The sequence below is a fragment of the Rhagoletis zephyria genome, unplaced genomic scaffold, assembly GCF_001687245.7.
Source record: "Rhagoletis zephyria isolate East Lansing unplaced genomic scaffold, Rhagoletis_zephyria_1.1 Rzeph_scaffold_06798, whole genome shotgun sequence".
Taxonomy (NCBI): Eukaryota; Metazoa; Arthropoda; class Insecta; order Diptera; family Tephritidae; genus Rhagoletis; species Rhagoletis zephyria.
In genome coordinates this window covers 2853-26009 of record NW_016163881.1, presented here as the reverse complement: position 1 = coordinate 26009, position 23157 = coordinate 2853, and the positions used below count along the sequence as shown (strand labels likewise).

Here is a 23157-nt window from a genome sequence, read left to right as displayed (position 1 = left end):
TTCTTAAGTACCAGTTTATCAGTGCACGGCTGTGGTTTAAATTTTTACAAGGCAATTCAGGCTAAGCTAGTAAATAGTCTTTTGTTAGAAAAACTAAAGGCAGATGGCAAGATAGTTCGAAAGACTTTTGTTATTATAGCACAAAAGTCGTGGTGAAAAGCACTTAAGGTTCACTTGACAAGTTCGTCCTATATGAAAAGCTATATGTATATGGTATATAGTATGTATGTACATACATATATCGTTAGTTATTCACCAAATTCAGGGCTATCACTGAATCCATCGTAGGTTCGCTTTTCGTGAAATTACGAATGTGCTTATCATTGCATCCGAATAGCTACGAACGTAAATTCGAAATTCGTAGATAGCCTTCATTGAATCCGTTCTTTATGAAGATTATCTGTCGGAATAAAATTTAAAATCTCTGAATCTTAAAAATAATAAAAGCAAAGCTGCATTATTGTTAATAATAAATATTTATTTTGCTCAGAATTTGTTAAAGTTTGATTAATTCCGTATATTTGTGTAATTGTAGATGTAAAATACCAATCAAATACATACATACGTATCGTTTGCTAAACGGTATTTAATAAATGAATAAATTTTTATGTAGCGAGGAAATATTAGTTTAACAATAACTTATGAGGAAAGAACCCTAATTACTTTAATATCATAAAAATTAAATTAAATGATTTTTTTCTTTTTCAAAGAATTAAGTGTAAAGTAAAAAAAAAAATAAAAAAATTAAGTTCCGATGGTAAAGTAAAAAAATAATAATAATAAAAATAATAATTAAAAACAAAAGTTCTGATACCCGTGGACTCGGACTCGAACTCGGATCTCTCAAATGCCAGTCTAGTGCTTTCTTCAATCGGCCATTGCGGCTGCTGGGGCAACGTGAACAAATTGACATACAAAAACAAAAAAAAGGAAGTGCACCTGGGCCACACTGGAGAAGTGAAACTTACGTTACATACATATCAGTTTTGTCTCATAACCAATATACATACATACATCTGCTTTTGCTTAAGGCTATTTTTTGTCTTTTCTCTATCTAGTTCGCTGCCTCTACCCTTGTTACAATTATGTTATTCTGTTTTCCTTTATCTTCATACTCTATCGATAACAAAATCGACCGTAACATCCAACAAAATATCGATAAAAAACCGATAAAAATATCGATAACAAATTCGATACAAAATTTCGATAGCAAATCGATAATAACATTGGTAGCAAAATCGATTAGAAAATCGATAAAAATAAAGATAACAAAGCCGATAAAAAAGTCGATACAAGTATGGATAACAAAATCGATACAACAAAACAACAACAACAAAAACGATAGCAAAAACTATAAAAAGATCGATAAATAAACGATAACAAAATCGATAACAGTAGCGGCAGTGATGATACGACATAAACGCTCTTCAACAGCGTTTCAAATGCTAATACTAACATACCTGGTGGAGCGTTTAGCTGCGGCCAATTGGCGCCAAGTGAAACCGATGCATCTGCTGCGCTTCGACGAATATTCTGGCGATCAAATGTTTATGAGCATGGAAGCGGAGCATGTGGAAGACGACTTGCCCTCCAGTGACATACAAGCAATGGATCGAATTTTTGGCGGTAGTGTTGCACAACGGCATGCTTTTCCCTATCAAGTGGGTCTATTGTTGCAACGACCGAAGGGTCTATACTGGTGTGGTGGCGCGTTGATCTCGGATGAGTATATTTTAACGGCGGCACATTGTGTTGACATGTGAGTACCTAGAAGTTGGGATACTATGATGCCTCACACTCCTTGCCAGAAACAAAGTTCGGTTTATTTTCCCAAGCTGGTCATAAACTTTGGTCTATTCCACCAATTGGTCACAACAAAAAAAAAATGCAAAGAGAACTTTTTTGCCGTAAATAAAATAGGCGGAAAATTTAGAAGTTAGGATTTATCAAAGGGTGCTCGCAAAGATATTCTAATCTCAATCTTAGCTGCCTAAGAGAAAGTCATACAGCAGTAAGGAACAAATTTTTACGCTCACCGTGTGTGCTCCGATTAGACAATGATCTGTCAGAGGTCCCACCAAAAGCGAGAGGCGTGACCTTACAAAAAGGACCTTGCTACTGCGCATGTCCTTGTTTTCGCCCACCATTCGGTGAGCTTAAATGAAGCCCAACTGCCCAAGGGTGAAACAAAGGTGGTCCGTGGCGCTACATATGCTTTGGTCATTTTGATATCGTTCAAGGGTAGCCTTTCTCGCCAACTCGTCAGCCATAAGTGAACTCGGCGCCCTGATTGCCGCTGGGCTATCAGAGTAGCTCATTGAGTCCATCAAACTTTGACCAAGTATGAACTAGTTCACTGCTCGCTTCAAACCCTACAGCCGCCTTGGCCCGCACAATCACCCCTTGAGGGAATGTGTGTGGAGAAAAATTTGTCCGAAGCCACTACAGTAGCAACTGATGCCTTTCTTACTCAATCTTCAATGATAAATTTCCATGGGCCGGGCCCAAGTACTTGACACTATCAGCAAGCTGCAGGCAAACATCCACAATCGTTGGAAGATTTCCGTTGCGAATTTTGTGCTTCCTTCTTAATAACACCCGCTCTGTGTTACTAGAAGCCGCTGGCAACTCTTTCCGACCTTCGGTATAAACGCCATCCTTACGAAGCTCTAAGCCCTTGCGATATACCCAATCCTCCCATAATTTGTGTACATAAAAACCATCCGACCACACGAGCCTTTCATAGTCCCTGGCAGCTTTGCAGGTATGAAGGCGTCCAGTCCTGGAGCCCATGGCAAGCGACGATTATTCAGCAAGTTAGGGAAGTTTGTGAAACTCTCGTACCTAGCTGCGATGGCGGCTGCTCTTGGAGAAGGGTTACAAGGAAAATAGGCACTGCTAGTAGACCATATTCCTATTTCGCATCGTCGATAGCTAAAAGAAGCTCAATAGTGCGTCTATATCTCGAGAATCCATGAACCCTTCTACCAATTCGCAGAAGATTCTCCATAAAATCCTCTTCACTTTTTTATTTCAGACGTGCGGTTACCCAATCCAGCTTTATAAAGTCCTCAGTCTATTAAAATGTCCTCAAATCAGAAAACTCCGTCAACCACCAGAAGGGCTTCCCTCAGCGCTAACGCAGTATGGCATTATTTTTTTGTTTTAATAAAATATTAACAATTTAGGGATAGTTTCAATTAAATGCAGCTTACTAAAAATTCTGAATGAAGCCAAATATTTTAATAGCAACCATAAAATAGACCAAAGTCTATGATTTGCCACGAAAAAAAGAAACTTTTTTTGTTGAGGCATCCCAGCTTACCAGTGTGTGTTCCTAATTTATCGATACATACATATGTATGTAATTATATGTCTTCTTGTAGGGCGAAGCGCGCTTTGGTATTCCTGGGTGCTCATGAGATTAAAAACGCCAATGAAGTAGGTCAGGTGCGCATTATGGTGAAGCGTAACAACTTCATTATATATCCAACGTGGAATCCTCGCCGACTCAAGAATGATATCGCTTTGGTGCGTTTACCCATACCAATTCATTTGAGTGGTAAGTATATTTGTAATTAAAATGCATAAGAGATTGAAGGGCTCTCCAAAAGTTTTAGGAAATCATAAATTTTCTTTCAAATAAATATGTAGAAGTATTTGACCTCGTGGTGAAGGGCTTTAAGGCGGATTCATCGGTCTGGTTCTGAACGTTTCCTTTCATGTGGTTGTTGTTGTGTTTCTCTCTCTCTGTGAGAGAAAAGCAACATCACCTTCCAGCTCAATAAACGATAAATATTTTTCTAAAGTGCCCCTTAATTTAATATAGCCTCGCGTGAGAAGGCCAACTGAGAAAAAAGTTCTGAAATGATTTCACTTTATCATCTTCCAAACAGCCGTATCAGAACCAATAGTTGACGCTTTGCCAGCGGCAGGCGTTTCTTTGACCGCCTACGAATCGCAGAACTTTAGAGCATTGCATGCCGTGTTTTCGCCCAGCGATGTCTGAACCAACTACAATCCCATCTAGCCAGGAGTAGCCCAAAGGTTGAGACAGGAACTCCGTACACTTCTATGCCCGGAGGGATGGTATTATCAGCCATGCAGTTTCCTGAAATGGCATTGTGTCCTGGTGCACAAATCAGCTTGATTAGGACGTGATCTGAGCGAACGCGAAAGGGGTCAGGCCATCACCGAAAAGTTTAAAACATATCATAAATAAACATAGTGCCTTGATTGCGACAAATTCATCAGAATAGATGTTTACCTATAATCGGTATGTAGTTAGTCGACTGCCTCTTTAATAGCGGTTTGCGGAGAATTTCTGACAGAACAAACCTGCTCGAACTCTACCGCCAAAATTCAACACATAGTTGCAGGCATTGACCGGACCTCACTACCAAAGGCTGGCACTCTTCCATTCACCCTTGCTTTTCACAGGAGGAAGCATCGAAAGCCTTAACCCCGTCAGTGTGGAACTTTAATAGCACTAAACCTCCTACCGTTCTGTACCGTATCACCGCCCGGTACTACTGTGAACTATTGCATAGGGAGGCGGTGTGAACACAGAGATCAACGTCTGTTACTATCTTGTTTAGTCTTGTGAGTTAAAAGTTGCACCTTGGAATTTATATTGTATCTATGTACCCCACCCCTGATGGGTCAGCTAACCCCCACCCACCTTCCTTTATAGCGAACTTTCAGATTTCTAAACTAAACCGACTAATAGAACGACAATCACTGGGCACTTTCTTTTCGAACTGCTATAGTAATAATAGCTTTCTATCCCTTCTTGAGCGTTAGGACTTTCAAAGTGTTTCTGATATAGCTTTTAAAGTGACGAGCTTTTAAAAACTAAGCTACTTGGGGAGCCCTGCATTCTTCGTTTGCAGAATTCTAAACTAATGCAACTTGAATGTATGTACATATGTATCTAATGTTATTTTTACTTAACCTTTGCAGATCGCATACGCCCGATTCCGCTACCACGACGGAGCTATGAATATCGAGAATTTACAANACTTTTATGACTGGCGTAGTTTTCAGAATCGATTGAGCGTTACATAATTTGCATTTAGCGCAGCTAGGGACAAATTGGTCTGTTTTCTTTCCTTATAAGAACTCGATTATTAAGTAGTAATAGTGAACCCGCGAGGCGTTAAAATGTCAAAATATAATTTAATTTTTAAACAGGTGGCAACCCTATTACAAAAGCCTAACAAATGTTTCATCTAAATCCACCATTTCTGAACGAAGAGAGGTCCATGGTGCCCATTTTTTATTTCATATAGCATCAAAATCACCCTATACCGCTAAGAAAAGTTGTACCTTAAATTTGACATATAATTTTTCAAATTCGAAATAACGCTGCAGCACTGATGACCTTTGTAAACATTGTTGACCGAGCTTTACTCGAAGTGCATATACTTTTTAAAATTTTCAAGGTTTGGATATCTGGTCATACTGGTCATTTGGATAGCTTTAAAAAATTATGTTGGAAAAAAATAAAAAAAATTTTGCATTTCGATATCTATTAAGTAAGAAAATTTCTTACTTTAAAATTAAGACTGCAACCCTATTTAGAAATATGCATTAATGAATATCCAGTACATATCTTGAGCGTATATGCACTGTGTGTACATACAAAAAAAAAATGCTGATTGAAATTAGCAAAACAATAAATTGTATTATATAGAAGCGTAGCAACCCTGATTTTAGCACCAAAGTTCTCAACAATACCTTTCATTTGATAATCATATTGCGAGGCGAAAAGGTGGCAACCCTAATCAAAATTATTTTCAAACTGAAGTTGTCTAAAACTGTTTCGTTTGGCACTCATATTTTAATTCGATTTTTAAAACAGGCGGTAAGCCTTTTAAAAACTTTTTTCAAACTGAAGTCGCTTTCGCCTGAAAACCGTATTGTAGTATTTCATATATGTATGTATGTTTGTAACTTGGGTATAAATTTATCAAATTCGACTTTTAAACCAGGTGGCAACCATCTTAAAAACTATGTTTATACTAAAATTTTCTTAAATCTCTTTCGTCTGACATTGTGATATATAAATATTTAAATTATCTGATGAATTAAATTTAATTTGATTTGTTTAAAACATGGCAACCCTCTTAAATAATGTTCAGAAAAAAGCCTTTTCAAACGCGTTTCGGTTGATACCAATCTCTTAGTAATTCATTTAACTTAATAAATAATTTGCATTAAGTATTTTAAGCTGGCTGGCAAGCAACCCTCTCTAAAAACCTCAAAAATATTCTAATTGCTCAAACTAAAAATTTCTTAAAATCGTGGGAATCGATGTCTTCGTACCGCTGCAGTTGGCTACCATCACCCACACAGGAATAGCTGGTGCGAAAAATGCCGTGCAGCTGCTGCGGAAGAGAGGCAGAAAGGCTTGAATGTGAATCACTTGAAATGCGGACAGAAACTTTAACAACTTGCGGACAGGACTTGAATGCGGGGTGAAAATTTTATTATAAAATAAGAATGTGGCACGCTTGACGAAGATGAAGGCTGCACTTACTTCAAGATATCAACGCAGAAAATCGCGAATCTCATAGAGAAATGGAGAGCATAGTTACGAGCTCGATTACGCACACAATTTTTATTTATTAATTTTTTTTTAATTCGACTTAGATTTGCGAGTGTTTGGAGGGAGGCAGCTTCCAAGCTAAGCTTGCCACTACCTGGTTCCGCCCCTGTATATGAAAATGTCTATTATTAATGCAATATTTATAATCGTACTGTGAAACATTTTGATTAGACATATATTTTTAACTGTAAATATACCCAAGAGCTAGACATACGTACTCGTACGTACGTCATATCAATAAAATTTACTTAAAGCACTTAATCATTTCATAAATTTTGACAAGTAGCCGGAAAATGGCGAGTTTACAACCCATTTATGATCAACTGATTAAGCAAAAATTTGCTCACCTGTCCCTGCAGAAAATACGGAGCTAGTCGCGCAAATGTTCTGTTGATAGTTAGCTCAGTAGTTTGGCAAACTCCAAATTGCATTTAGACCCATGGCTTCTTCGGCAAAATTTGCTTAGAATTGTATGTAGAGACTTTCTGTGCTATATGCGCATCAGGGCGAAAGAATCTCTAATACAAATTGACCCGCCCTATTGTAGATATATAAGTTGGTATGTTAGTGACTGGATCCATTTCAAATCATGCAGGCAATCCGATGGTTTATCGAGAATTAACTTCAGATTAAAATATGGTTTTATGCTTGAAAAATAAATGAACACGTATTTTTCTTTTAATTTTCATGGCATTACTTTTTAATTTTTTAGGGATTTTTTTTTTAGATTTTGTCAAAAAAACATAATTTTTTGGCAATTTTTTTTTTTACTTTTAGTAGTTTCCTTAACTTTTATAAAGGTTATTGTAAAAAAATGTTTGTACTTTTTTTGAATTGATCAAAAAAAGTGAAAAATGTTGATAAACGATTAAGAATAATATGTTTTTTTAATGAAAAAAACAATAAAATTTTTTTCTCAAAAAGTCCAACTTTTTTACCATAAAAATCTCATTTGGCATTTTTTCGTTCGTTAGGAGAAAGCAAATAATTTTCATTTTTTCTTTACATAAAACCTTCTAAATACTAAAATTTTTAAGATTTCTAGTTATTTCTTGAATGAGTTTTTTAAATTTTTGACACTTATTTAAATATATGTTTAAAGGGTTAAGGGTGGCTTTGTTCAGAAATTTGTATCGAGCATGAGTTCAGCCCAATAAAGAAACCCCTCACTATAACTGCCAAAATGTATAAATGTACAAATCGTATCATCCCTGCCTAGTATAAAATGGCGGTCTATTAGAGAAAGTTTCTTAGAATGAAATTTTGCTTATATTACATATTTTCGAGCTCGCAATCTAGAGAACATAACGCTGGCATAGAATGAAAAGTTCGCTTTTTCTAAAAAATTATATTTTGATGCAAGAAGCATAACAACTAATAATTCATCCTTTCCCAAAAAATCGAACTGCCTGTTTTATTTCCAACCGATTCTATTGCGGGATAAGACAACTTGTTAAGTCCAAAATAGTCACAGAAAATTGGATAAGCGCCAAAGATTGAAAAAAGAAAATGTTCATCAACGCTTGAAATACGCGATGTGTTGTATTAAAATTTTTTAAAGGTTTTCATTCTCTCCTAAAAAATTTGAAAAACTGGTCTTGGCTACATACTACTCTTCACTCAAAAGTGTTCGATATGCCGTTTGCGATATTTCTTACGTTGCCAAATCAAATACTTACCCAAATCATGATTTATTCGATTAAATGTTACTTATTTTTGTTGCTTTTTCAAATTAACTATAGTTTATTGCTGGCATTTTTTTTTTAGATTTTTGTAGTACTGCATTTTATTCATTGGCAACGCCGGATTTTTCTTTAATCCAATCCACGTATGATGTAATACGAGTAAACGCACCTGGCCAGCCAACTTCACAGCCCAAAGAAATGCCGAATGAAGTGGCACCGATCAGGACGCTTTCCTCACCATCATTGTATATCAATGGGCCACCGGAGTCACCATTGCAAGTAGAAGTACCACCAGTAGTTCTGATGCAGATATTTGATGACTGAATTAAGCCGAGGTACCATAAATTGCATGACCGATTTTCTNGTCACCATTGCAAGTAGAAGTACCACCAGTAGTTCTGATGCAGATATTTGTTGATCTTATCGAGCCAAGGAACCATCTGTTGCATACCCTATTCTCCAAAATAGGCACTTCAATCCAGCGCAGCACATCGGTGGCACTTCTAGCACCTGTCACATAAACGAAAAAGTTATGAAACATAAATACATACATACTTACTATTTATTACACAAATAATTGAAGGCATTAAAACTTACTGTCGCTAATCTTTCCCCAACCAGAAGCGATCGCTTGTTTACCCGCATAGGTGTCGTATGTAGACGAGATTTTGGGAAGAGCAATTGGTTGAATGTAGTCTGGAAAAAATAAAACAAAAATAAAAAAACACAAATAAAAAAATATTTGGCTGAAGAAGTGTACAAACCGTTGAATGCAATTTGAACTGGCAGCTTAATAAGTGCAATGTCATTGAGCAACAAGGAGGCATCCCATTCTTCATGAACAATTATATTCCTGGCAGATGAGTAGATGATCTGCTGGTTCTTTTCAGTTTTATCGGTACGATTCCAGGCGCCCAGATACACGTCGACACCAATTGCGCTGTGAGGAACAAACAAATAACAAAGGTAGACGCGATTAGATATAAGCCAAACTGCTTTTCAATTATATTATTTTTGGAAATTTCATCCATACCCTTCTGCGCAATGGGCCGCTGTTAAAATCCAACGATCTGAGATCAAACTACCACCACACCACGCAGCTCCAATAGAAAGGTACAGCAATAAACCGGCTTGATGAGGGAATTGTTTCTCTTCGGCCACAATACCATTGGTTATACGTCCTTCAATACGGTCATAAGGCAACCGTGGATTAACTGGAATTGCTGGGTGGACATCTAACGAACGTACTTTAGACCAATCAACTTCGCTAGCGGACGCGATTGCGCAGCCCAAGAGGCATACGGCGAGAACAGTTAGTAGTTTCATATTCATGGTGTGGAACTCACGAGTACAGACATTGTAATATACCGAAATTGATTGCTTTTATACTTCAATGGCAGATAATCGAGTAATCACAAGGCGTTACGATAAGATAAATATATTTTAATTTATACATCCTGAATTAGTAGGTATTAGATTAATTTTATTAGCTTAATATTATAGTGTTATAATCGAAAGTTATAAAGACTTTTTGTTTTGATTTAAGGCTTCGACGTAGAGGGTCATAAAATCGGGTTTTTTCTCAAATCATACACTGAGAAAAAAAATTTAGTTATGTCAACTAATAAATAAGTTTCTTTGCTATAAGTTTATATTAAGATGACATTTTTCTGAGTGTAGACAACAGAAAACAGGGAGAAGTATAGCAGGGCTGATTGTTAGTTTTTGAAACATCACGATTTGGTATTCGAGGCCTAAGTATATTTCGTTGGCCAATATATTAGGCTATGTTATGTTAATTAATTTTAGACTAACTGAACCTTAAGCTTTTCAACGGAATCGTTTTTTTGGTTTGATCCGGCCTTATAGCTTAGTTGTGCATACTTTGCACTGCACTGCATAGAATGTAATTTTTATGTAGAAATCAAAAGCCAACAGACTTCCAGCTTTTAAAAAATTAATTCTTGCGGTGTGAGTATCGTTGATGTGAAGTTTATTTTAAATCACGGAAAAACGATATAAAAGCAACACACTTTTTCAAAAATCAAAATGAATGTTTTTCAAAAGGGATATTATCTAACTTTTGGAATAAAAAAAATTATCTCTGCGTAATGCGAATTTTTCTCTAAAATCATTTTTATTTCCCTCCTTCTCCATTGGGATTTATTTCTTAGAATTACAGATATATGCGCTGGCGATTTTTGCTCTGGTTTTGCTGCTGTGTCAAAATATTTTTGTGTGGTATTTAGGTTTACCAGAAATTCTAATAAAATTTATTACAAATTTAACTTTTGCTTAGTATTCACTCTACATATCAATTTATAGCAATTGGACTATGTGGTTTTTTCAGTTTTCAAAAATACCGTTATATGAAAGGCAGGCGCAGTTCCTAATCCTATGTCACCATTTTCATTACCGTCCTAGCCTAAACGAAGAATAAAAAGTGCTCCAAGTTTCATTGCGAAATCTCATTTAGTTTCGGAGAAAACGATTTTTTACCGTTGCTCCATACAAGTGAAACTACTGTGCGAATACTAAATTGTGACAAGCTGGAGGTATGTATTTGTGTGTTAGAAAGAAATCAAATTTTATTCGAAGTATGTCGGAAATGATTTTAGTTCTAAATTTTACTCTACATATTTACTAATATTACTGGTATAAAACTAATCAATCAGCATCGGCACACCAATTGATTAGAGTCCGAGATTTATTTATGGTCATTTGCCAATGAACTGATAAACCCTCTTTACAAAAATAAAAAACTTAAATACATACATACATATTGCGTTTGTGGGAAATTCCAATTGAAATGTTTTTTTCTTAAGTACCAGTTTATCAGTGCACGGCTGTGGTTTAAATTTTTACAAGGCAATTCAGGCTAAGCTAGTAAATAGTCTTTTGTTAGAAAAACTAAAGGCAGATGGCAAGATAGTTCGAAAGACTTTTGTTATTATAGCACAAAAGTCGTGGTGAAAAGCACTTAAGGTTCACTTGACAAGTTCGTCCTATATGAAAAGCTATATGTATATGGTATATAGTATGTATGTACATACATATATCGTTAGTTATTCACCAAATTCAGGGCTATCACTGAATCCATCGTAGGTTCGCTTTTCGTGAAATTACGAATGTGCTTATCATTGCATCCGAATAGCTACGAACGTAAATTCGAAATTCGTAGATAGCCTTCATTGAATCCGTTCTTTATGAAGATTATCTGTCGGAATAAAATTTAAAATCTCTGAATCTTAAAAATAATAAAAGCAAAGCTGCATTATTGTTAATAATAAATATTTATTTTGCTCAGAATTTGTTAAAGTTTGATTAATTCCGTATATTTGTGTAATTGTAGATGTAAAATACCAATCAAATACATACATACGTATCGTTTGCTAAACGGTATTTAATAAATGAATAAATTTTTATGTAGCGAGGAAATATTAGTTTAACAATAACTTATGAGGAAAGAACCCTAATTACTTTAATATCATAAAAATTAAATTAAATGATTTTTTTCTTTTTCAAAGAATTAAGTGTAAAGTAAAAAAAAAAATAAAAAAATTAAGTTCCGATGGTAAAGTAAAAAAATAATAATAATAAAAATAATAATTAAAAACAAAAGTTCTGATACCCGTGGACTCGGACTCGAACTCGGATCTCTCAAATGCCAGTCTAGTGCTTTCTTCAATCGGCCATTGCGGCTGCTGGGGCAACGTGAACAAATTGACATACAAAAATAAAAAAAAGGAAGTGCACCTGGGCCACACTGGAGAAGTGAAACTTACGTTACATACATATCAGTTTTGTCTCATAACCAATATACATACATACATCTGCTTTTGCTTAAGGCTATTTTTTGTCTTTTCTCTATCTAGTTCGCTGCCTCTACCCTTGTTACAATTATGTTATTCTGTTTTCCTTTATCTTCATACTCTATCGATAACAAAATCGACCGTAACATCCAACAAAATATCGATAAAAAACCGATAAAAATATCGATAACAAATTCGATACAAAATTTCGATAGCAAATCGATAATAACATTGGTAGCAAAATCGATTAGAAAATCGATAAAAATAAAGATAACAAAGCCGATAAAAAAGTCGATACAAGTATGGATAACAAAATCGATACAACAAAACAACAACAACAAAAACGATAGCAAAAACTATAAAAAGATCGATAAATAAACGATAACAAAATCGATAACAGTAGCGGTAAGAAAATCGATAAGAATATCGACATCAAATTCGATAAAAATATCGACAACAAAATCTATAACAATATCGATAACAAAACCAATACCAATATAAATATAAAAGATATCAATAACAAAATCGTAAAAATATCGATTACGAAACCGATAAAAGTATCAATTATAATATCGATAAGTTCCAAAGATATCGATAGCAAAATCGATAACTATAGCGATAAAAATTTCGTTAACAAAATCAATAAAAATATCGATTATTACATCGATAAGTCCCGAGTATCCCGAAAATCTTTAAAAGCCCAAAATAGTTCACAGATTGAAACCACTACCACTATTTTGTGTTTGGGGATTTTGTTTTCGAGGTATTCGTGGCTCTCCTTTAGCGAACTTTTAACTAATTCCTATATCCTTTTTTCTACAACTACCTTTATTTTAATCTTTCTTCCTCTATCTTATTTACTTTTATCGGTATCCTCATCCTCATCATTTTCTTTATATTTATCTTGGTTTTACTTTTATGTTTATCATTCTCTTCATCTACATATTCCCCTTCACTTTTGCCCTATATAAGTAAAATGTTTAAATTTACCTTGATCTTCATTTTTGCCTTTATCTTTACACATCTTTGTTTTTTGTTATTATTTTCACCTTTGCCATTATCGTTTTCTTTATCTATGTACGTATTCGCCTTTACTTTCATTCTTGTATTGGTCCTTTTCTAAGTGTAATTCTTTAACCTTTCAGCCTTCACAGCTTACATCCAGATTTTTTCCATACTTGAAAGGCACACCTGATCTCATACATATATGTATTCATCATTTTTCGAAGACTCAGAAATTTTCAATTACAAAGCAAACTGAACCAAGTTAAAGCTCTGCCTACATATTGTTTGCGTGAAATTATTAAATGATCGAGTCAAAATACATTCCGTTGGTCTGCGTACTTATCGTTCATTTACTGAAATCGCAAAATCTAAATGCCAGAATTAGTTTTGATCCAGTCCCTGAAAGCGGTCACACGAGTAAAGGCAACAGGGTAACCTTTAGCGCATCCCGCTGAAGCNGAATTAGTTTTGATCCAGTCCCTGAAAGCGGTCACACGAGTAAAGGCAACTGGGTAACCTTTAGCGCATCCCGCTGAAGAACCGTACGAAGTAACACCAATCAATAGACCGGAGGACTGCAACACCAACGGCCCACCCGAATCACCGTTGCAAGTGGATACTCCGCCAGTCGTGGCGATGCAAATGTTGCCGCTGGTTGCATACGTTGTGCCATATGTTGCAGCGCAAGCAGCATTGGTAATCACTTGCACGATGGCATATTGCAAGTAGTTGGTCACACTGGTAGCAGAATCACTGATACGTCCCCAACCGGAAGCGATGGCAGAATCACCGGCATATGTGGAGTAGGAACTAGCAACGGCAGGCAATGGGACAGCTTGGATTCTGCTAGTGTAGGACACTGATGGGATTTTAATGAGAGAAATATCGTTCCTCAACGTATTGGAGTTCCAGCCAGAGTGGATGATTATATCACTGCTCGATACGGTGTATGTAGCTTCAGCCGCTGTACGATAAGTTGCACCCAAGTAGACGGTCACATATGAAATACTGTGTGGAAAAAAATGTATAATGTTAACTCAATCGCTCAAGTTAGTGCAATTAATTTTGTTGAGATGTTTTTTTGTCTCAGTATTTACCCGTCGGTACAATGAGCAGCGGTAAGGACCCATTTGTTACCAATCAAAGAACCACCGCACCAGGCTGACGAAGTAGAGCTCACTTTCAATGAGAGACCAACTTGATATGGGAATTGTCCAGTTGAAGCGGTTTGGCCATTAGTAATACGTCCCTCGACGTTGTCATCCAAAACGGGAACAACTAGTTCCCTTTGGAAAATAGTTGGCGAAGCGTAGGCCGAAGCCAAGAGGAGAGCGAATACTACGAAGAACTTCATGGTGCTGTGCTTAATGGAGCAACTGATGTTTGTTGCATTGCAGTTCAGCGCTTTTATAGGGAAATTGAAGGAAAGCAATAAGTTTTTGGTAGCTTAAGAGCTTTAAACTATTTTTTATTTCCATTAATACATTGTATATGAAACAGTCAGTCACAGTCATATCTATAGTTTTCTGTTAAGTTTATTTCTAATTTATCTTATCGAGTAGTGAGTAGTAGTATCACTGCATGTAATTCCCATGTCTTAAAAATTTGCAAACACCTATTTGTAAATGTCGTCTATAAGGGATTACATTTCATACCTGAGCGTAGCTATGCGTGAGGCCATTACTCGTATAACGGTTTCCATCGGTTTCTTTTTTTTTTTGATATCTATGGGCGGTTTTTGAAATTTTGATTTTTGAATATCGAATAAAAAGGATTTTTTTTTTATCGAACCAACCGTTTTTTTTTTTTAATTTCATTCAAATCTTGATCTCTCAATTAAAATGTTGGATTTTCCGAAATTTTCAAGGTTTTTTTCTGTTTAAGGAAACCCCTTAATGGAGAGATCTAAACTTTTACTCCACCTCTGAAGAACCTGTTTTATGGCAGAAGTGCTGTCGCGGGATTGCCATTGTCTGCCCAGGGGAGACCGCTATTTAATCCTTTTTTGATGTTGCTGGGACCATAAATTGAACCAGGCCAGCCGGCGTATGAAAGTATGTAAAATAAAACCGGTTTATCCTGGTTTTCCTTAATTTCAGAATACTGAACCAGTTTTTTGCAAATTGAAATTTTTCGAATAACTGGAAAACCGGTTTAGGAAATGGGCGAATAATCGAACACGAAAGGAAATACATACAATTGTATACACAAATAATTTGGCGATGCATAATTTTTGGCATCCAGTTTGCACTCTACTCCGTATTCGTATTCGCCTTCGCGCTCGCCTTCGTTTTGGCTACAACAACCCCGCTCTGATCAGATAGTCTCTCAGTCGTCGTCGTCAAGCTCAACTAACGACAGATCCAAGAAGCATGCAGCCTCCATAGGGACAGAGGCGTCAGTTGAGTGGGGTTTTTTGGGCATGCGAAGAGATGTTTCGATTCGTACGGTGTCTATCCGCATGCCGGACACTCATTTGGCACATCCGCATCTAGTCTGTTCAGGTACGAGTTCAACCTGCTGCAGTAGCCAGAGCGAAGTTGAGCTATTGTGGTCCGAGTCTCCTGAGGTTGACGAATCTCCGTCTTGTCTACGTCAGGTGGTTGTGTACCCAGAAAGTCACTCACAGGTCTGGACTTTACGTAACTGGAGACCGACTCCCTGTGAATGCCACTCAAGGTCTGTTGATATGCTTTCCGGTCCAGAGGTTGCTTTATGTACCTCTGGACTTCCTTCGTCAGTTCGTAAGGATGCCTTCTGACGTGCCTTGGCGAGGGCTCCTCTGCAAGCAAGAGTCTGTTCGGGTGTCCACGTCTGTGGCTCCCTACTAAGAATTGCTTGCAGAGCATTGTGTTCTGCTCCTTTATGGGGAGAATTTGCGCCTCGTCATGCAAGTGATGTTGTAACGACATCAGAAAACATCTGGTCGCAGTTCGGAGTGCTGTATTCTGTGTTGTCTGAAGCTTCATCCACTGCGTCCTATNCTCCCTACTAAGAATTGCTTGCAGAGCATTGTGTTCTGCTCCTTTATGGGAGGAATTTGCGCCTCGTCATGCAAGTGATGTTGTAACGACATCAGAAAACATCTGGTCGCAGTCCGGAGTGCTGTATTCTGTGTTGTCTGAAGCTTCATCCACTGCGTCCTACAGGCCCCGGCGACTACACTGTTGCTGCGTAGTTTAGAACCGCCCGGCCAATTGCCTTGTATGTTGCCAGCAACGTTTCTTTGACTTCGCCCCAGGTGCTGCCGGCTAGCGACTTGAGGACCTTGTTGCGGTTCTATACTGTGTTGACAATTGCGGTTATGTGCGCGGAGAAGGAGAGCAGACTGTCGAATGTTACTCTGAGGATTTTCGGGTTATTCACCGTCGGAATTGGTATGTTATCAACGTGAATACCCAGCTGCAGTCTGACCTTCTTCGTCCAGGTGGTGAATAGGGTAGCTGAGGATTTTGTAGCGGAGAGGGTTAGGCTCCTAGCAGTGAAGAAGCGAGAAAGATCGGAGGGGGTAATCGTTTACTTTCGAGCACAAGTCATCAATTCTCATCATCAGACGGCATTATCGAGCAATTGTCAGCGTAAGAGCCAATCTAGACTCCTTCTGGAGGTTAAGGGAGCTTAGAAAATTAACAGTTGAACAGTAATGGGGAACTCCCTGTGGAACCATCTGTTTTATTTTCCTGGGCCTACTAAATTTGTCTCTAAACATTATTGACAAGTGTCGGCCACTCAGATAATTTCCCGACCATCGTTTGAGTCGCTGTGGGAGAGAGGAGGCCTCCATGTCTTCTAGTTTTAATTTAAGTTGTTAGCTTCTACCATGATATCCGAAAACTTTCCAAATTCAGCCAGTCAGCTCCAATTGCAGTTCTTTACTTCTACCCTGCTAGCCGAAGTCTTTCAGTGCGCGATTTATATTAAGCTCGACGCGCAAGTTTTCGATAATAATTTTATAAAGTTACCTCTAGATATTTTGCTTCCACAAAGACTTAAGTTTACTCCTTTAAGCACCGAAAGGTTGAGACCTTCCAAGCTTCTTTACTGCATAAACAAGACTACAGTTGTATTTATGGGGGTGACAGCAATACCCCTCATCAATCTTATTCCAGATCCTCAGTGTCTTGACGCTGACCTACCTGAGGGATTTCCCAATTCTAGTGCACATTACCATTAATAAGCAGTCCGCTACCATAGACCAAAAGAGAGGTAAGAGTACACTGCGCTGAGGTTATCCTCTGCCTACAGCTGTCACGGTATAAAGGACAACTTCCTACCACAAAGTCAGCAATCTCCTAGATACCTCGGAGTGTATCCACTTCATAACTGTTCCGAGTGGTATAATATCCTTCAGAGAATCAACCCTATAGGCCCATCCACACACAACGCAACGCCAAAGTTGTATGTGGACGGGCCTTAACTGTTAGGCACTGTTGAAGTAATACCTTGTACAGTCTACTGACTGTTCTCAAATTTAGACCGTTATATTATTGAGTAAAATACATGCTGTTAGTCTATGTTCATTATCGTTCATTTATTGAAATCGCAAAATTTAAATGCCAGTATTGGTTTGGATCCAGTCCCTGAAAGCAGTTACACGACTGAAGGCAGCGGGGTAACCCTTAGCGCAGCCGGCTGAAGAACCGTATGAAGTAACACCGATCAATACTCCTGTGGACTGCAACACCAATGGGCCACCTGAGTCACCGTTGCAAGTGGATACTCCGCCAGTGGTGGCGATACAAATATTGCCGCTGGTCACATACGTTGATCCAAATGTTGAAGCACAGACAGTGTTGGTAATTACTTGTACGGTGGCGTATTGCAAGCTGTTGGTCACACTGGTAGCAGAATCGCTGATACGTCCCCAACCAGAAATGACTGCAGAATCACCGGCATAAGTGGAGTAAGAGCTAGCAACGGCAGGCAATGGAACAGCTTGGATTCTCCTAGTGTAGGACACGGATGGGATTTTAATGAGAGAAATATCATTCCTCAAAGTCCTGGAACTCCAGCCAGAGTGGATGATTATATCACTGCTCGATACGGTGTATGTAAGCTCGGCCGATGTGCGTTGTGTAGCACCCAAGTAGACGGTAACTTGTAAAATACTGTATGAAAAAATAATAATCATAAAGATAATGCAATTAAACTATATTAAAGGTTTTTATTTTAGTACTTACCCGTCGGTACAGTGAGCAGCTGTTAGGATCCATTTGTTACCAATCAAAGAACCACCGCACCAGGCTGACGAAGTAGAGCTCACTCGCAATGAGAGACCAACTTGATATGGGAATTGGCCAGTTGAAGCGGTTTGGCCATTAGTAATACGTCCTTCGACGCTGTCATCCAAAATGGGAACAACCAATCCCCTTTGGAAAATTGTTGGCGCGGCGTAGGCCGAAGCCAAGAGGAGAGCGAATACTACGAAGAACTTCATGGTGCTGTGCTTAATGGAGCAACTGATGTTTGTTGCATTGCACTTCAGCGCTTTTATAGGGAAATTGATGGAACGCAATGAATTTTTGGTAGCTTAAGAGCTCTAAATTATTTTTGATTTTCATTAAGATAACAAGCAGTCAGTCGTAGTCAAATCGATAGTCTGCTGGTAAGCTTATTTTTAAATTCCTATAAAATATGACCAACGATTCAATTATCTTATCGAACGCCTGGAATTCAGCTACATATTTCTAATAACACATTTTAATTCATTTAATGCATGCAAAATTTTAAAACTTCGTAATGATGTGCATATTCGTAGACATGCTAGACATTATACTATTTGCAACGGAATATGATGTGATAGGTTTTTTGAAAGTCACAATCCGCCACGTCTGAGTTTTTTTTTTTAGTTGCACTCAAAGAATCTTCCAGAGTAAAAGCGTTGATTTTTGGACTCCATCCATACTTCTCGACCTATTTTTATTGGAAAATTACTAATACCGGTGGGCCAAACAGTTATTACTAAAGCGAACCGAACTAAAGACATACATATGTTCGCTTGGCGCGCAATACCTCGTATCCGCCAAATGCAATACTACCTATAAGATAGTCCGGAACTTTCACATATGTAGGAGCGAAGAAACTTATTTTCTTAAAACTTTTAAATGGTGTCCCAACTAAATATGAGCGTCTACTATCACTTCCACTATTAAATTTGCGAAACTTTTATATATTGTGCCTCCTATATCAACTTTAGTTGTTTAGTCGATATCGCTGAGCGTATAGTCGTTTAAAAATCTGGCTCTACGACGGGCTAGGCTAGTGTTGACGCAGGTGGTAATGAGGTGGTAATGAGGTGTCCCATTGATTCCTCTTCTTCATCACAGAACCTGCAGATATCTTCACTACGGAGGCCAAGCATATGCCATCATAGCCCTCATGGCCAGGCACTCAGATTAAGGATACTCTATTTTGGACGGCTAGGTTATTGAGTGCTCTATGGCACTCTATAAGGGTTTTTATGAGAACGAGTAGCTATCTGGAGCTTTGAGCGCAGATTTGCTGTCCGAAAATATGATGATTTTTTTTCTGTTTATTAAGACGTAGGCTTTCTCCAGTATGGCAGTAAGTTCCGCCTGGATAATCGTTGTGTCTTTACTTAAGGGGAAAAATGTGCGGAAACGCGGTCCCACAACACCCGCACCTACATACATCTTAAGATGTTTTTGAACCATCGGTATACAATTTTTGTGAATGATCGTGCAGCCACGTAGCATTCCTGCTGCAATATTCTCGAGTGGGAAAAATGATCTTGTACCTCCTCGTAAAGCCGAGGATGGGATCAATTTCTCTTTCTGCTTTCTGTTGTATTGCCACATGAAGGGGTGTAAGATTGAGTAGAGCATCCATACCTGTAGTGGGTTTTTTTTTCGTTGGATCTTGTACAGTTTTTTAATGACCATTATTTGAGTAGTCTTTTGCCACCATACGAGTGCTCCATACACTATTTTATGGGTTTGACCATTTGAGCATAAACCCAGAAGGTCACTTTGGGATTCAGCCCCCATGTTTTCACACGAGTTGTTTCGTCGTAAACAACGATTTCATTGCTTCGTTGATAATAGAGTTGAGATGTGACTCCCAGATGAGTTTCCTATTCAGGGTTATACCTAGATATTTGACCTATTTCTTTAGGTGAATCGCAGTCCCATTTATGTTTAGATCTGGAAAGCATATCTTTGTTTTCCTAGTGAAAGGGATGATTGTAGTTTCATTGGATTTTATGGGCAATCTATTTTTCATACATCAGTTATATGTTGTTTTTAAAGCGTCCTGCATTAAGTCCCTCATGGTCGTCAGCGTAGCCTATGGTTCGATATCCTTTCATCCACCAGTATAGATCACAACAGTGGAGATAACACTCACCCTATGGACAGCCTTTTACTACTACCGAGTTCTTCCGGCCTTAGGTTCGCCTTGATTATCCTCTTGGTAAGCATATTGCCGACCCAATTGACTATTTTGCGATTTGCACCTCTATTGGATAGTGCCGCTTCCATGGATTTGAAGCTAGCTTTGTCAAAGGCACCATCTATGTCCATGAATAGATCTAGATAGTATATTCTCCCTTAGGTGGTGATTCAGTGTCTTTTGCATGAAAGATGAAAGGCTAATTGGCCTGTAAGATTTTGGAGAGTCTTGGGACTTATTCCCTCCCTTTGGGGAAAAAGGTTACTTTGAAAATACTTTTTACTTAGAAAATTGAGCTAATTTCACCATTCAGGACACCAGCATGCTGGTGCAATCATAAAATTATCAAATAGTTTTTGAAGTCGCACCAGCAGCTGGTACAATCACACCACAAGAACATACACGGTCAATCGACTTGATGGGCCCTTTAACAAATTAAGCATATTAAGGGCCGTAAACTTATCTATTTTAAACTATAATTAAATCGTGAATAGATAAGTTAACAGCCCTAACACTTTTACAGTATGTATACAATACATATCGTCGATGTTTTTGCAAAACCGCCTAAATCGCCATTGTGGCAAAAATGAGATTTGGTAACCCTGAACTCCATGCATCGAGATTTATGCATAAAAATCGTTATTAAAACAACAGATTTGTAAAATAATAGCTAAAGCAAATACCACCTATCAAGGCAATGCCTTCAAAGAATAAACCGTTGTTTGGCTCTCCTGTAAAATTTGAGTGCCGTAAGATAGACGGCTTTGCAATTGGGCGATGGGCGGTTTTGCAAAAACATCGACGATATATGTATTTATATCAGTCTTTCTTGGTTTAAAAATTCATCTCTTACATAAATGAAACAAAAAAGAGATCAAAATAAGCAAATACAACTTTTTCATACCAAGTATGAATAAGTTCTTCAAAGGGCTTGAAAAAGGGCTAGGGGAAATTTTAAATTTATGTGGCCAAAAAAAGTATGTGGTAGCTAAATCTAGCCACCAAAGGGCTAAAACGGCAACACTGATTATCACAACTATTTATTTTAAGTCAAATATGCAGATCTGATAGCTTTACTATTCTTAAAACTTGGTTGGTATATGTTGTAGTCTCATAAGACAAGGCACCAGAACAAAAAGCTCAACTTTTGAGCTTTCAGTCTAAAAAATATACATTATACGTAAGTATTCTATTAAAATTGTTTATGTACATTAAATTCCATTTACCAGAATCAGAAACCGTTGGAAAAGTTTATTACCATTCATTAGACTCTAATGATTAGAGTAAAACAAGCTTTGAATAGATAAGCATTACTTACGTATAGAGAAAAAACTAGTTCCTCTAAGAATTACCCTCATATTTATGTACCCGTATTTTCTGTACTTATATATACTTATATACCACTTCAAAAGATTACTACTTCAATCAGTTACTGTTGCCAAAATTATCTGAGATTCATTGATAAAATTTGACTTTTTGTTGCACTTCAAATGCGTGCGTGCACATTGCTTTAAGTCAATCATAATTTTGTTTATTATCAAAAAATTGTTCAAAATGGTTACCAGTTATGACCGGCTTTTATCTGAAAATCATTAATCTAATTATTCGTAAAAATATGCAATAGAAACCCAAAATGCTGAGCATAAGAATCTGTAAGAGCTGCAAGTTCTTAGTACNTCCATGCCCTCTTTGTTAGAGTATGAGTAGTATACATATTTGAAAAAAAACTTCACTGTGAAGCAAACTGAATTCCGATGCAGACCTTTAATATGTATGTACAAGAAAAATTTTTAAATATTAAAAACTGTTTCTTCGAACTGTACATTTGAGAGAAGAAATGCCAGTAAAATATGGGCGTATACTGCATGAATGCAATGATTATTGGATTCAAAGGAAATCTGATAGTATTTTTCGGGCGAGAATTCTGTTTAGACCGAAACAAGCACACTTTCCTTTTCAAAAGAATAAAGCTTAAAGACATAGCTTAGAGTGAAATGTTGCTAAGTCCATTTTTAGAAATTTTATAGCAGAGAATAAAAATATTAAATGATTTCGTATTATTTTTGGACTTAGCAAATTTGCTTTTATTTGAACATAAACGCGAAGAAATAATACAAGTTCCTGAATCCTTTTCAAAACGATGCATTTTAATTTCACTTTGTTCTCATATCAAAATATGAGTTTTCAGAAAAAGTGGACTTAGCAACTTTTCACTATAAGCTAGCGATATGTATTGTGTATCGGTATGTAAACCGGTAACACAATTTATTGGGTTTAGTTTCCTACATAAAGGAGATATATCGCAAAAACTGGTAACTGAACAATCAGTGCTGTAGGAGATAAAGCTTATACAACATAGATTTTGACGATTTTCTCAGTAGACTTTGTATTATTATTTATAAAATATCTTACGAAATTTATCAGTTTTAGCTGTTCAAATAAAGGGGTTTTACAGTAAAATCCCATATCTGAACAATCAGATGTATGGAAGATATATGTTGTAGTCACCCGATCCTTGTTATTTTCACTGTAAGTATTCTGTTAATAATGAGTGAAAATGGTGCGAAATTTCATGGCTGCATAAATGGAGAAATTATAACGAAAAATCTCATATCTGAACAATCAGTTGTATGGG

At 37.2% G+C, this 23157-nt stretch overlaps 3 protein-coding genes across 3 annotated transcripts; 1 reads left to right on the top strand and 2 right to left on the bottom strand.

Moving 5' to 3' along the window:
- The first annotated feature begins 1442 nt into the window (after positions 1 to 1442).
- LOC108373543 (chymotrypsin BI-like) lies at positions 1443 to 4009 on the top strand. Its single transcript, XM_017629445.1, has 3 exons — positions 1443 to 1759; positions 3387 to 3562; positions 3897 to 4009. The coding sequence occupies exons 1-3, from the start codon at positions 1443 to 1445 to the stop codon at positions 4007 to 4009; spliced, it is 606 nt and encodes a 201-aa protein (XP_017484934.1).
- Positions 4010 to 8365: 4356 nt separating this feature from the next.
- On the bottom strand, positions 8366 to 14466 carry LOC108373542 (transmembrane protease serine 9-like). The gene is made up of 7 exons (XM_017629444.1): positions 14210 to 14466; positions 13541 to 14120; positions 9329 to 9636; positions 9060 to 9235; positions 8893 to 8991; positions 8716 to 8805; positions 8366 to 8617 (listed from the first exon to the last, which is right to left on the bottom strand). Exons 1-7 carry the CDS (start codon positions 14464 to 14466, stop codon positions 8397 to 8399), a joined length of 1731 nt encoding a protein of 576 aa, XP_017484933.1. The 3' UTR covers positions 8366 to 8396.
- Positions 14467 to 17618: 3152 nt separating this feature from the next.
- On the bottom strand, positions 17619 to 18570 carry Jon65Aiv (Jonah 65Aiv). The gene is made up of 2 exons (XM_017629449.1): positions 18293 to 18570; positions 17619 to 18220 (listed from the first exon to the last, which is right to left on the bottom strand). The coding sequence occupies exons 1-2, from the start codon at positions 18547 to 18549 to the stop codon at positions 17662 to 17664; spliced, it is 816 nt and encodes a 271-aa protein (XP_017484938.1). The 5' UTR covers positions 18550 to 18570; the 3' UTR covers positions 17619 to 17661.
- Between the last annotated feature and the right edge of the window lie 4587 nt (positions 18571 to 23157).

Coding starts and splice junctions, on each gene's coding strand:
- LOC108373543 (XM_017629445.1), top strand. CDS start 1,443: ATGCTAATACTAACATACCTGGTGGAGCGTTTAGCTGCGGCCAATTGG. Junction 1,760..3,386: donor GCGGCACATTGTGTTGACAT/GTGAGTACCTAG, acceptor GTCTTCTTGTAG/GGCGAAGCGCGCTTTGGTAT. Junction 3,563..3,896: donor CATACCAATTCATTTGAGTG/GTAAGTATATTT, acceptor TCTTCCAAACAG/CCGTATCAGAACCAATAGTT.
- Jon65Aiv (XM_017629449.1), bottom strand. CDS start 18,549: ATGAAGTTCTTCGTAGTATTCGCTCTCCTCTTGGCTTCGGCCTACGCC. Junction 18,221..18,292: donor GCTGCTCACTGTACCGACGG/GTAAGTACTAAA, acceptor TTTTTCATACAG/TATTTTACAAGTTACCGTCT.